The following is a 13,920-nucleotide window of genomic DNA, read 5'->3' on the forward strand; positions in this document are numbered from 1 at the left end:
TCCACTGGCCCTTCACCTTATTTCCCCACCACTGTCTAATACCACTGGTCAAAAATCTGACCCCCACGGGTCACTGAGGCACTGGCCCATATATTACAGTATTGAGTAAAAGACATTTATTAAACCATGCTGCACTGCTAAATTACAACTTATTTTAATCCGTAAAGCACTGTTCATAGAAAATCGCAGGGGAAGTCTAAACGCATTATAACAAAAAGTTTTTTTTTTGTTTTGTTTACATTACTGCGACGTAGTAACCCCAATATTTGATGAATAACTTCCCTTTAAAAGGCGAGCTTTTTTACAGTCGCTGCAAGCACACACCTCAACAAAAAACGGCGTGCCCTTTGACACCCTTTCTCGAAGCTGTGTATCTAGTAGAAGTACGTGCATTTCTCGTTTACCTGAAAAGGTAAGCCATGAACCTACCAGTGCCTACTAGACTGATTTATTTTGAGGGGTACAATGGCTGAAAATGTTTGCCGTGTAAGACAAGACAAAATAACACTATATGATTATTCTTCATCACAGCCCTTCCAGCGGATTAAAGCATCTCATATATAAATATATATCCAGAAACGTTAAAGCTGAGTCAGTTTAATGGGTTTTTCGGTGAAATGCGACTCCTTTCTCTAAGCAGACGGACAATGTCACACAAGGCACCATTGCTGTCATGCCAAAATGACATGACCCCACTCCGAACTGAAACATTCAGTTAAGGTAGGCATATTTAATTAAATTGTTAATTTAAGTCATACTCAAAAGACCACGTACGTTTTAACTCCCAGACAGAACTGCTGTAGTTGCGCACTACCTTGCACATTCAGATTGCAATTGTTGTGCTCTTTTTAAATGATGACTTTAAAAAAGACTTAAAGAGATAACAACTTTGGTAAAAAAAACTATTTTCCTTGGGTAAACGACGATTTTCTCATACTTACCAAAGGTTAATGAATGCATTCCAGTATTCAAAGTTAGTACATGTTCTTCCTATAAGTTTGGGTTTTTTTAACATGTAAAATTTCCTAAGAGATTATTACGTAGGTACAGCCATCTGTGAAGGCATTTGTGGTCTGATGGCAAGCACAGATTCCAGAAGAATCACGTTAATCGTTGTTTAGGTGGTAAAATGGAATTCATTATATTTCTTGGGTTGTTTACAATGTATTTATTGTGAAATATGAATGTCAGCTGTTTTCTCTTTAAGCGGAAGTACTTTTATAGAAAGAAATGGTGAACAGCGGTGATAAAATAAACATTTTGTCAGCCTAATGACCAATTAGCACGAAATTTCTTGCATTAGCCCTCCTGTTACCAATCTCTGATATTTACCATACACTAACGAACAGCACATATCAAGAAACGTCCCAAGTATGAAAAGGCGCGCTAAGAGACTGATGTGCTCCTTTTTTTTACATCGAATTCCTTACAAAGACTTGGCGGCTGTAGGATAAAATGATTAATAATTGACTGTTTTTTTTTGGTAAATAACTTCAGCATCACCGCGATAAACCAGGTCAATACTACAGTACATACCGGTCTTCATGTGACTATAAGTACTACTGGGTCTGTTTGCTGTGCCATATTTGTTATTCTTTTTTATTGTCATTTCTAGGTCACGCCGAGGAGACGCTCAGTAACATAGACGCATACCTTTGACACAGTAAAGTAGATCTGGCAAATTAAAGAGAGAGAGAGAGATATGGAAACAAGTCCAGAACATCTGTCGCTGATAATTGCCCCTCCAGTGGCGGGAGGGGTCGTACTGGCTGTCGTGGTTGTCGTTATTGTTTTTTGCAGGCGGCGGTGTAGAAAGCAGGATATAGACAGGAGGTAAGATTGGGGGTTTATTTGGGCTACTTCCTTATTTCATGAATCATATACAGAGTTATGTAGAACATGTATATCAAAAGCGGATGTAGGGGTATTGCACTTCTATATATATTTCGTGAATCATATACATTCTTTACATATCAGAGTTATGTAGTATAGGAAAGGCGGATGGGGGGGAGGGGGGTGCACAATGGACTACCCGATCCCTAGCTTCTGTAGCTGTTATCTTCCTTCTACCTCCTACCAAATTCTGTAAACGGTAAAACAAGCGAGACAAGGCTGAAACCAAGGGGTTTTTCTCCTGGTGTCGCACAGAGCAGCTTTGTGTGTGTACTGGTATATTTATGAAGTTCGATCCGAACCATGTGCCCTTAAAAACCAGTTTAAAACCTTTAAGTACATTGATATATTAATTACGCATGGCTACCCACGTTGTCACGAGATAATTGGTATTGTATTTTTGTCCATGATAAACGAAAGTCAAACGTTGAACCGAAACGCGCGTTTATAGTGACATACTTGAATGAGTAAAATTTGAGGAATTTGCATCGTGCACTAAGGTCGAGCAAAAACAATCAAAATCTTTAATAAGAGAAGGTATTACGCTAATGATTAATCCATTTATGCATTTAATTTAGCCAAAACAAAGAAAAGGGGTTATCAGGGTCAGAGGTCTATCGCGTGACGCAATAGAAAATTTATAATATGTGTCAAAATGGTAAAATTAATCTTGAAATAAAGTGGTGTTAAATGTGGCAATTAGAAACGTTACTAAAATTTTCCTAGCACACGTCAGTTTTAAGGTATTGATGCTGTTTGTTTCAGTGTGAAAAAACAAGGCAACGAAATCACAGGTGGTGTGAGATATGAGAAGGTAAAATTCTTTCCGTTGTTACATGTAAGAACGTAGCTTGATAAATTATTATTTAATTGTTATCAGTTACTTTATCTTCTACATTTGCCACATACACGCGTATACTAGTAGGATGAAACCCGTTGAAACCATCTCACTTGAACTTTGGCTTGATATGTTTGCCTGCTTAACAAATGAAATTTTTTTCAAGGAATGCACTCATAAATATGTTTACTAATTAATGCACACATTATCAAGACGTTTAAGTGAAAACTCTCTGACTTCAGAAAACGGGCATCGAAAACGTGGCAATGGATTACAATTCAACAGCTCAATTAACGGCAAGCGAGAGAAATGACGGAAGGAAGAATGAAATTCTTAAAGGCAAGGCTTCGCAAAACCATACTCCATCTACCGGTGAGTACCTCCACTTCGCTGACAGCGGTTCATCCCTGAAGCAGCATATGTATGGCAATGTCAGTGTGACGTCCTCATCGGGCGTCATAGACACATATCAGGTGGGACCTGCACTGACGCCACACGATTCCAATTATTCTCAATTCATGACGTCATCATGCCACAGTTATGTGAACACAAAACAGCAGGGGGAAGGCACAAACAGTGAGACGCGTGGTTCAAGCGAGAGTGCAGATTATACGTATGCCTGGCCTACTTTTTCTATTAAGAAGGGTAAAGATGTGCCTTTAACGAACTATGGGACCTATGAAGATGTTGGAACCAGTGGGTCAAATCTTTCTCGCAAGAAGTGATAGCTTGTTGCTTATGCAAAGTGATCTCAGGTCATTCAACGTGTTGTTATTTTCAGATATCACCTTTTTTATTTACATTAAATTAATGTGCTTTATTATAGTGCGTAATGCCTTGATATATAAAACACAAACAGCCCATGTGACTTATCATTCTGATTACGATAATTAAAATGAATGTGGTTGTGTCTTATATCTTACTTTGCGTGCAATTCAACTAATAACTGTTAGACTGACCCCCCTCCTCCCCCAAAAAATTATAATAAATAAATTATTAGAAAGAAAAAGAAAGAAAATACGCAGTTCATTATTTAAAAAAATGTCGCTGCATTGCTTCATCCAGGATTCACGTCATCATCTGACGGAAACAAATGAGAACTGTGATCCCAAGCAAAAGTTGTCCATAGCTTCGTGTAACATATGGGTTATTATTTTTTTTACTCTTTTTGAGCATAAAGGTATAAAAATACAGTAACATTTTCACAGAATGTTGTTCAGTGCATCCACAAAAGGGACAATTTGCATATTCCATGTATCCCTTTGAAGGATTATTTTTCTCGTTACCGTCGCTTTAACATGAAAAAGTCCATATCAACTGCTTCGTGTAATTCAATCTGGATCTATCAAAAACATTCAGTGATTTGGATTCTCTATGTCGTAGCTTTTTTCACTCCTGCTTGATGTGTCCAAATGTAATGATGTATACAAGTTGCATAAACTAAATATACTGCTTGAGTCCTATGAAATTAAATATGATTAGGGTATAATTACATGTAGATCAGTGCTGGTTCGTTTTTCTATGATCCAGTCAAATACTTACGGCGAAAAAAAACCTTTCTAGTGTCAGATTAGAGAAACGATGTTATGCGCATGTTGCAAATGGGGTGCACTTTTTGCTTGAGTAAATTTTATATCATAACTGAATGTATAAAATCATTACAGGGCATTTAGAAAACTGATGTCCCAACCGTTGAATCATTTGTAAAACGGTTTACTGAATATAAGCATAATATAGAAAATATCCAGACAAAGAAAATGAGATTTGAACTATAATATCTTGCTGTTCTAGACCACTTATATTACAGCCAATATTTTATCATTTTTGTTGAATATTTTGTATCTAGACATAAGTTATATATTTATACAGTATTTGTAAACACATATAGTATTCTCAAACAGCGCAAATTGTTTTTGAATACCGGTACCCGTTGTTTTAAGGGCATTCTCAATGAAATAAACTCAATTATATCGTCATCGTTTGTGAAATTGTTTTATTTCAGCGCAAAGTTTCTCTTTTATTTTTTGCTGATACGGGTATTTTACGTCTGTCGTGTATACATTTGTACATGTACCAGTTCATGTATACGTTTGTGCCAGATGCAATACTGTGAGGCAAAATCATTTTGGATAATACATGTATGCTCAGTTAAGAAATTCTTTTCGTTTTTTTTTTTTTTTTTTGTTTTTTTTTTTTTTTTTTGTTTTCGCCGGACTTCTATCTCTACCAAGTTGTTTCCTGAAACTCTTTAGGAAAACGGTATCTAATGTGACAATATTACTTGCTACAAGCTTCCCGCAATATATAAGCCTATATAGCCTATATTAAAAATCTTTTCTGTTTTTTTTACGCCCGATTGTTATCATTACAAAGTTGTTTTATGAAACTATTAATGAGAACAGAAAATAATATTAATGTATCACTTGCTACAAACTTCCAGCAATGTATAGCTCTTGAAAAACGTAGTTCACGGTAACTGTTTTGGCTATTTTTTAAACTCCGTTAAAAAAATAAAAACTGAAGGCCCGTGTAACAGAAAGCCCTCTCTCCCGTTAACCCAAGTATATGTGTTTTCATGGGGGTTATCGTGAGCCAGGGGGCTTACACTGCGTTCCAATAACCTTATCGTGCTAGGTTCAATCTATCTTAGCGGAGATTCTCGCAAAGGCGCAGTCAATGTAATCAGCGTAATTGTTTGGCCTGCCCACTCGCAAAATAACATGAACAACATCATAGGTTGTAAAGTTTCCCGTTCTTTACCCAAGTACTTTAAGGCCGCATTTAGGACTTACTAGTCCGAGGGTCAAATATGGCCGACCCACTTGAATACTTCCCCACGGGGAATCAAATCAGTGACTATTAATGCATTAGACGACAAGCTTTTAGTGGGTTGCCATGTTTGACCCGCGGACTAGTTGGTCCACTGTTCTGAATGCGGCATAAGTTACGAGGGGGCGTGCCAGACATTAAAGTACACTTAGAATGCAATTTATCGAGAATCCCCGAGGAATAAGATCGATCCAGCTAGTACGATAGGGTTATGGGAACGGTCCCTAACTCGCACCTGTACAGATAAATGGGAACTGGACCCTGTAACATAGGGCACCTGCTTACATTTAAATCCACATAATCAAAAGAGGTGATTCACTCTTTATCATAACTAGGTCAATTCTATAAGTAAACGTAAATAAAAACGCTTCAGTATATTGACCCTCTTTGTGAATCAGTTTAGGGTAACGATTTGCTAGTAAAGTCCCCAGGGTCGCTCCTCAGAGTCCCAGGGGTGGTCTGAATAGACGGAAAATCTCCTTGCCCGAAGTTCTCTCCTGGCGCTGAGATCCTGTCACAATAGGACGGCGGCGGTACTCCAGTTGGACGCGGCAAACTGTCAACGGCGTCTACTTTAAGAGACGATGGCCTTACCGCAGTGAAAGAGCAGAGACGCTCTATGTCTCTAGAGTATGGCGGTGGAGGCTGGTCGCTGTTGTGTTCCTCGCTGTATAGAAGTCTGGTTCTGGAGTTGTGGACGGATGAGCTGATGATGCAGATACTGTCGTAAGGCGGTGGATCTGTGTACACTCCTACGGTATATCGGCCAATATAGAAATAAAAGCAGAGTAAAATATCAAAGACAATTGCGTGCGGTACATTACTTTATATATGCATGTACGCTCACATGTACCCTGGTATGTGGATTATAAGAAGCATTTAGATTTATAGATTAAATGCAAATGTATATTAAGAAATAAATTAGAAATATGAATTGAACAATGAATAAATCGTAAACTGATTTATTAAATTTTTTTTTTCATCAGGTATTGACTTGTAAATGCAAGAGTAGCAATATTAAAGATATGAATACATATTTGATAAAAAGGAAATACAATAGAACTGTTTATGAAAACAGAGTTATATGAATTCATCAATGCATATTCAAACCATGTTGTATACGAAAGTATCTCACCGGCAGGTCCCCCCTGTATTTGAGCGCCCTCTACCGCCGCTCTAGCCCTGGCTCTAGCCCGGCGACGCTTGATATAGCATCCCGCGACCACTATCGCTACCTCAATGACGATGACGCTGCTCACGATGATGGCAGACGACTGGCCGAATGTAAGTCCAGCTGGGAGGAGAAAACAAGATACACCGGTTAATGATTGATTGGATTATTTATAAGATATATTACAACTGTGAAAACAAATTTCACGAAATGTTTTGGTTGATTTGCTTTCTTTTGCGCCAGTAATTGAGTACGTTATGAGTGAGCACTCCAGTAATGCGTACATGTTAAGCCCAACAATATATTTAGAAAAAGAAAAGTAAGAAGACGGGGGAATGTGACGAGAAAAAAGTCACCTTCGTGTTAATCAAATTAGTCACGCAAGGGAAAACTTTTATTACTTTGTACTACATCACAAGATATTAAATGAAAGCTTATGTTTATTAGTGACGTAAACGTCGGGATTTTACCTTTAGGGAGATGGTAGACAATTCGTTATAATCTGTTGCACTTTGACATGCAATAACCTTCTGTCTCGAACTTTAATAAGATTAAAAGTCCACAGCATGCTAAATATTCATGAAGATTGACTGTTTACGTCACAGTGCATCGCATATTGTAGATGAATAACTTTTTCAACATTTGATCATTAATATGGCACTGACAGTATATACATGTAGCTGCTACCTAAGGCTCTATTCCCATAGATTTTAGATCGATCTATCCCCGCGGGGAGTCTCACTAGATTACTTTCAGATAATCCGACTTAAATGTCCGTCCCGGCTACTACAAGCTGTTAGGAGGTAATTAACTTTCGTGTCCGCCCGGCTGACAGCTATTTAGCGTGAACCCCCAGGGAGTTAGGTCGATCTAAAGTAGGTCGATCTAATCTATGGAAATGGGGTGTAAGATGTTGGTGAACGAGGAGAAGCTACTAGGGCCCAAAATGCGTGAAATTAATATTATACATTTGTACCATCAGTAAATAATTTTTATTTTTGATAACGAACTTTTCTTAGACCTTATTGTTATTTTTTACTGTACCTCAAATGATGAAGCCCCGATATCAAAAGGTAAAACTTAGATGCTAAAACGCTGCTGACCTACCTTTTTCTGATATGACAGTGAATTTGAAGTCGTAGTCGATGCTCTGTCCCCTATGGAGCCTGATTTGCATGGAGTTATGACCAGATAGGATGTCGCTGAGGGCCAGGGTATTGCAGTGTATTGCCCTCTGTAATTAGAGGAAAAATTATGACGACTGCTTCAAATGCGGATAAAAGCTAAAACTAAACTTGTGTAGGATTTTAACTCATGGCGACCGTTTTGGATAAAAAAAGTGGGCTTCAGGACAAAAAGGCAGGCTTTACCCATGTAAACTACATGTTTTCCTTAGACATAAACGCGTGGCGCCAAGATACGTCATATTTGAAGGAAGAGGCAACATTCCACCTATTGTCTGTCACAGAATCCATCAGCTGAATATTTTCTAATATTCTCATAATTTGATAGCCAGATAAATGACTAAATAAATAAAAGTGATTTTCCTCCGTTTAAGATTTAGTATTAACTCTAAACATGTTACCCAATAAAACTCACGTGAGTTTTGACAAAGCAAAATAGCGCACGTTTGCGTAGCATTCTTCTGCGTGCATATGACAAATTTGTTGTTATGGTTGTTGTTGTTGTTGTTGTTCTTCAACCTTTCTAAATATCACCAACTTCCACGTGGTCGGTAATATCATAACACGGTGAATCACCTTCAAGTACTGATAACGTTCTGTTATCATTGAGCATATTTACATGTACCGGTCCAATAGGATGCATCGTGATTAAACAACATATAATATAAACCTGGTATATATTGATAATATTTCACTACACACAGCAGTTTTGACAAATAATAATAATAATAATAATAATAATAATAATAATAATAATAATAATAATAATAATAATAACGACGACGACAACAATTATGATGATATGGTGATGATTAACATAACATATCACTGACGTTCATTTTTCTAGTAAATATAAAATTTTCACAGTTCGTTTAATTACATCACTTATGATACAATATAGGGATGACTGATATTTCTTACTTACCAACAATTTCCCCTTCCCGTCACCGTCATAAAAATTAAGCTGAGTCCTGGAACTAGTAGAACACGGCATGTATATGGCACTAAAGCTGGCCCTGAGTATCATGGACGGATCTGACGCCGTAAACGTCAGCGTGCACGTGCTGGGGATGTCCGGCGCGTACCTAATCGTGCGTATCCATGCTGTTACTACCGCCATGGTATCGTTGTGGATTTTGAACGTCTGTCTGCATTGGTTGAATGTCCCGTCCATATAATAGAATCCTGAAGGGAAATGTGGGGTGTATTGAAAGTTTATCATATCATATCACATAACGTGATTTTTAGATGTTGCTCTTAAAAGCAGCTCGTATGCTGTGCACAAATATTTACGTTACTTACACGTGTTAGAGGTAAAATTCTCTGATGCCTATTTCAGAGCAAAATGGGAGATAATTACCAGCAAAATATCAAGCCCTTTATGCACACGCACGCACGCACGCACAAACGCATACGAAATATACAAAACAAGAAATAAACATTTTTTTGTATCATCAGTTATAATAATTCCATATACATTTTCTCTTTTTGTCTAAATAATGCACATGCAATCCAGAGTCTACTCACGATGCTTTTTCTCCTTCACGGCAGCTATCACTGTTGGGACAACCAACATGTACATCCACAGAAGCAAGTGCCTCGCCATTTCATTCTACGTTACAGGGACGTGGCACGCAGATCATTCGTGGCTGATGCAGTAGTTGATACCTGTAGCATTAGAAAGAGTACATGTATATTTCCGCCAAGATAATTTTGATACTATGAGAATCGTCGTCGACCTTGTTTTAACCGTGTCATGTAATATAGGAATACTGATAAGTAAAATTACGTTAAGTACAAATAAATTAATTCAAACCTGTCCACACTCCCGATTGCATCAGGAGTCTCCCTATCCGCGATTATGGGACATACATGTACATGTACAACCCCAGTCAGACTAAAAATCCTTTTTCTTTCCTTAAAACACGTAACGATAAAAATATGTAGCTATATCCCCACTTTTAAATGCTCGGCAAAGTGCAACTGTTGGTTTCATTCACGGAAAAGTGTCTCCACGTCGGACCTAACTGCTTTATCAGATTCATTAATTGAGGGTAATAATTGTAGATAACAATGAGGAGGAAATTCCAAATACGAAACTCTGTCGGGTCTTTGTGTGAGTACCATCCTGAACAATGTGTGTTGTCGTTACAGGGAGAAAGCTTGTTTCCAATTTGGAACCGAGATAACGATCATTCAAAACCGCTGGGTTAGCTTCCTGGGTATTAACTGTTTGCAATAGTTGCTTTCACAAGCAGACTACCTCAGTTAACAATTAAATGGACAGCGACACTTTGCCACTCTACACTAGGGCCACAGATTGATATTTCACTACATATTCACAGATAATGTCTCTGGCTAAATATCGTCAATCTTCTACGCCAGAGGCCTGTTACAAAATTATTGTATACTTTAATATGGTATACTATTAAATCAGTAACATATAAAATATACCAGTAACATATATCAGTAACATAAAGTTGATTGTCACCCGAGAGGTGAGCTGAGCCAACTCCGATGAAAGCGACACAAAGGATATCACTTGTTTTAACCATTGGTTCAAAAGGGCTGTTATTATGACTAAGTTGTCAATTAACTGATGAAATTCTTTACTAGGTATATTATCAGTATTGAATATCAAGCATTGAAATATTTTTTATTAAATTTGAAATTTAATAAATTACTTACTGGTGGATTTAATATTATTTCATGTAGTCAAAGTGTATGATATAAGCAAACCGGCAATACAACCCCTAAAAATAGAAAAACAAGCCTTATTTTTTCAATATTAAAAGAAACGCAGAAACACTGTGTGTGTGTTTGTTTGTTTGTGTGTGTACATCAGGATGGGCGCAAGAGGGAATCTCCCTCTCTGGCAATCGTCAATGTTGACAGGTATAAATAAATACATGGACCTAGAAATAGAAGTTGTCATAAGGGGCCCAGTCATCACCATTTAAGATAAGATCTATTGGAAAACAATGCGTGGCGACTTCCTCTTAAGAGAGCACGTGCTACTGTTTGGGATTTTGAGGGTTTTTATGCTACTAGTATTCCACGAAGAAACATTTGTCATTTAACATCAGGCACTTTGTTTATCTGTTGAGATCCAAATTGCAATTGTGGTTTCTATTATATCTGAACTGTGACGCATGAGCTTGAATGACAAGACTCATTAAGTCAAGTTAACGATTAAACTAATTGTTATTACGAACAAAGTAAAAGAAAAGAGTTTTTTTTTTTTTGCTCGCGTTCAGGACTTTTCTTATCATTTAAAATGTTTTGTGGAACTAATTTTCTGGATTAAGATGAATAAAACATTAAGTAAAATATGGGAAAAAGGAACACAACAACATTATTACCTCACTTTATCTTCATATTTTATGCAGAAACTGTTGTGATAATTTTAAAAGTTGTAAAAGTTCACACATTTTTCGAATTTTTGCTGTGACTGTGCCGGTGGCACGTCTCGAATTACGGATAGAGAGTCTTAACCACCTGATGGGAGTGCAGTGGACCCTAAGTGCAGTTTGAGCCACGACGCGAGAGAGTGTGGACCCATCTCGTCAACTCATACCTAATAAGGCCACACTTTTTTATTTTTATGGATGACATCCTCTGGGGACCCCAAAATCGGTGCGAGCGGGCGAAAAAAAAAAAAACAGTCCAAAAAAAAAAAAAAAAACTGCTTAAGAAAAGTTATGTTTTCAGTACACAGCTGGAAACACTAATTTACCACAGAAACATGTATCAAACTAACAACATGTCTTTATCCATGCTTTCAAAATATTAAAGCATTGTGAATAGGGCCTACTTCGTAGAAAGGTAAAAAGTCATGAATATATATGCTGCATATTACCAAATCCATTTAAGGTTATTTCATGCATTCTGTTGGTATAGCAGTCAATAATCAAATATCAAATAAACAGCGTGTCTTTATTTGTACTCTCAGAAAATTAAAGCATTGTAAACACTTCACAGAATTGTTAAAAAAATGAAGCAAAGATAGGCCTATGCTTCCTACTACCAAATCTAAAAGAGGTAATTTCGGTCGATGCCATTTTGTCTACTTCGACTCACACGTAGCAGCCAACTATCGGGTGGCCTGTCCGACCTTCAGTCCACCAAATACCACGACGCTCTTGTCGACCCTTTTTTCGCTACAAAAAAACCTGGTATGTGCTGCTTTGGACAGAATGTCACTGAAATTTTCTGGGCGATGATCGCTGGCCGCGGCCAGCCTTTCGTATAATTGTAAAAGGGTGATATCTCCATGTCCAATATCAATGGCAAACCAATCCAAAACGACGGCCCCCGTTCTCTTTATGACTTTAATTGTCGTGTATTTTGAAATTAATGCTAGAGATGAATTTGACGGCAAAGCGGCCATATTTCCACGTGGTGATAATACGCATGCTCAGAAAGCTCATTTTCCGCACTCGGAACTACTTGGATGTCTCCGCAGTTGACAATGACAGTATGGAGCTTGCGGAATTAGCCGAGGATTGCCGATTGCATTTTCCGGCAAATTCAATAACGACGTTTGCGACAACCGACTTCCTTTGGGGGGGGGGGGGGATTTTTTTTTTTTTTTTTTTTTTTTTTTTTTTTTTTTTGGATGTCATCCATAAAATTAAAAAAGTGTGGCCTAACAATAATATAAAGTTACACAGCGAGGTTCAAACTGTGAAAGACGGCAGCGGACAGCGGGTGCACGCAAAGAGAACACACGCTTCCTTAGCCACGCGTTTTCACTTCATCGGCGACAAGAATGAGATTCGCATCTCCACTTCATTATCATGATCCTCCTCGTTATTACCACGCTTAAACGTAAAGTTTAGTCAAACGATGGCGACAATTGAAATCAGTGATGTTTACTTACCTGAAGTTTATCCTAATTACTGCATTCACACTACACAGTAGTAAAAGCCGAATCCTTTCCGCCTTTCGGGACACTGCGAGCGGTTAAAATATTCTAGCAGCTGACTGTACACGGTTACAAGTACAGGCAATAAACTACATATTGGCACTTCAACACTCCACTAACAATATATATATCTGGTCACTTTCATCGAAACAGTCCCAGTTATCTAATTTTAAGTGATACCATGGTCATGGGACATTGTTCACAATAACGAATGAATAGTATACACATTAGATAACAGAGACCGCTCAAATATCCATTGTTTTACGTCAGTGGACTCTTATATACAGGTATCTTCTCCACATGTACTGGCGGTATCTCCATTTAAAGGGATTTTCGCACGTGAAAGGGACATTGTAGTCGTCATGTTATTGAGGAAAAGATAAGATGTCGACTGTGAGTAAACGTATTTACTTTGGACTGTTCTCAAGGCTATACATTTGCATGAACGACAAGGCAAGCTGATAAAGCTTCACTTCCCGGCTTATCGCGCACCGCTCACCGTGCAATTTATATCATGTGAAGGCTGTGACCCTCTCATGTCACGTACGCGTCGTGAAATGCATGTATATGTACTATATTCAGGGGCGGATCCAGGATTATTTGAAGGGGGCGGGGCGGAACGACAGGCCTGGGATGCAAAGTCGACCATCGCCCCATAGACATGGGGTCCTGGGCCTGCTTAAGGGCCCCGAAAATTTTTTGGTGTTTTGGAGGACAAACGGTGCCCTTTGGTACGGTTTAGAACTATGATTCAGCTAGCCAAAATTCTAATATCAAGAGGGGAATATTGGTATAATATATTTTTCCGAAACCGAAGGGGGGGGGGGGGGGGGGTAATCCCCCTCTAAATCCGCCACTGATATTTACTTTTTTATAATTTTATATTCTTTTAGTCAATTTATGCTTCAACATTTCGGTCAATTAAAAAATCCAGATTCTTTTTTTCTGGAAGGGCTGGGGGGGGGGGGGGGGGTCAAGTCTTCACCCAGTGGTGTATAGCAATCTTTTTTAAACTCAACGGTTTGGTGGCCTCTATCCGTTTAACCAGTTTTATTTGTGGAAACTTCGTAGTTAAGCT

The 13,920-nt window shown here is 38.2% G+C and overlaps 2 protein-coding genes across 5 annotated transcripts; one reads left to right on the forward strand and one right to left on the reverse strand.

The window, feature by feature from the left end:
* The first annotated feature begins 1,569 nt into the window (after positions 1 to 1,569).
* On the forward strand, positions 1,570 to 4,707 carry LOC106179303 (uncharacterized). Its single transcript, XM_013562861.2, has 3 exons — positions 1,570 to 1,833; positions 2,659 to 2,707; positions 2,974 to 4,707. The coding sequence occupies exons 1-3, from the start codon at positions 1,703 to 1,705 to the stop codon at positions 3,454 to 3,456; spliced, it is 663 nt and encodes a 220-aa protein (XP_013418315.2). The 5' UTR covers positions 1,570 to 1,702; the 3' UTR covers positions 3,457 to 4,707.
* Positions 4,708 to 13,157, reverse strand: LOC106179304 (uncharacterized). 4 transcript variants are annotated; one of them, XM_087015563.1, is made up of 7 exons: positions 12,798 to 13,157; positions 10,604 to 10,668; positions 9,443 to 9,583; positions 8,841 to 9,100; positions 7,839 to 7,965; positions 6,696 to 6,854; positions 4,708 to 6,312 (listed from the first exon to the last, which is right to left on the reverse strand). In XM_087015563.1, exons 3-7 carry the CDS (start codon positions 9,519 to 9,521, stop codon positions 5,960 to 5,962), a joined length of 978 nt encoding a protein of 325 aa, XP_086871689.1. In that variant the 5' UTR covers positions 9,522 to 9,583; positions 10,604 to 10,668; positions 12,798 to 13,157; the 3' UTR covers positions 4,708 to 5,959. The 4 variants fall into 4 exon arrangements, with proteins under 4 accessions (XP_086871689.1, XP_086871690.1, XP_086871688.1 ...); XM_087015564.1 differs by lacking the exon at positions 10,604 to 10,668; XM_087015562.1 differs by lacking the exons at positions 10,604 to 10,668; positions 12,798 to 13,157 and adding an exon at positions 9,732 to 9,936.
* Between the last annotated feature and the right edge of the window lie 763 nt (positions 13,158 to 13,920).

This window comes from Lingula anatina, chromosome 6 (genome assembly GCF_051362555.1).
Source record: "Lingula anatina isolate TDL-2025a chromosome 6, LinAna3.0, whole genome shotgun sequence".
Lineage (NCBI taxonomy): Eukaryota > Metazoa > Brachiopoda > Lingulata > Lingulida > Lingulidae > Lingula > Lingula anatina.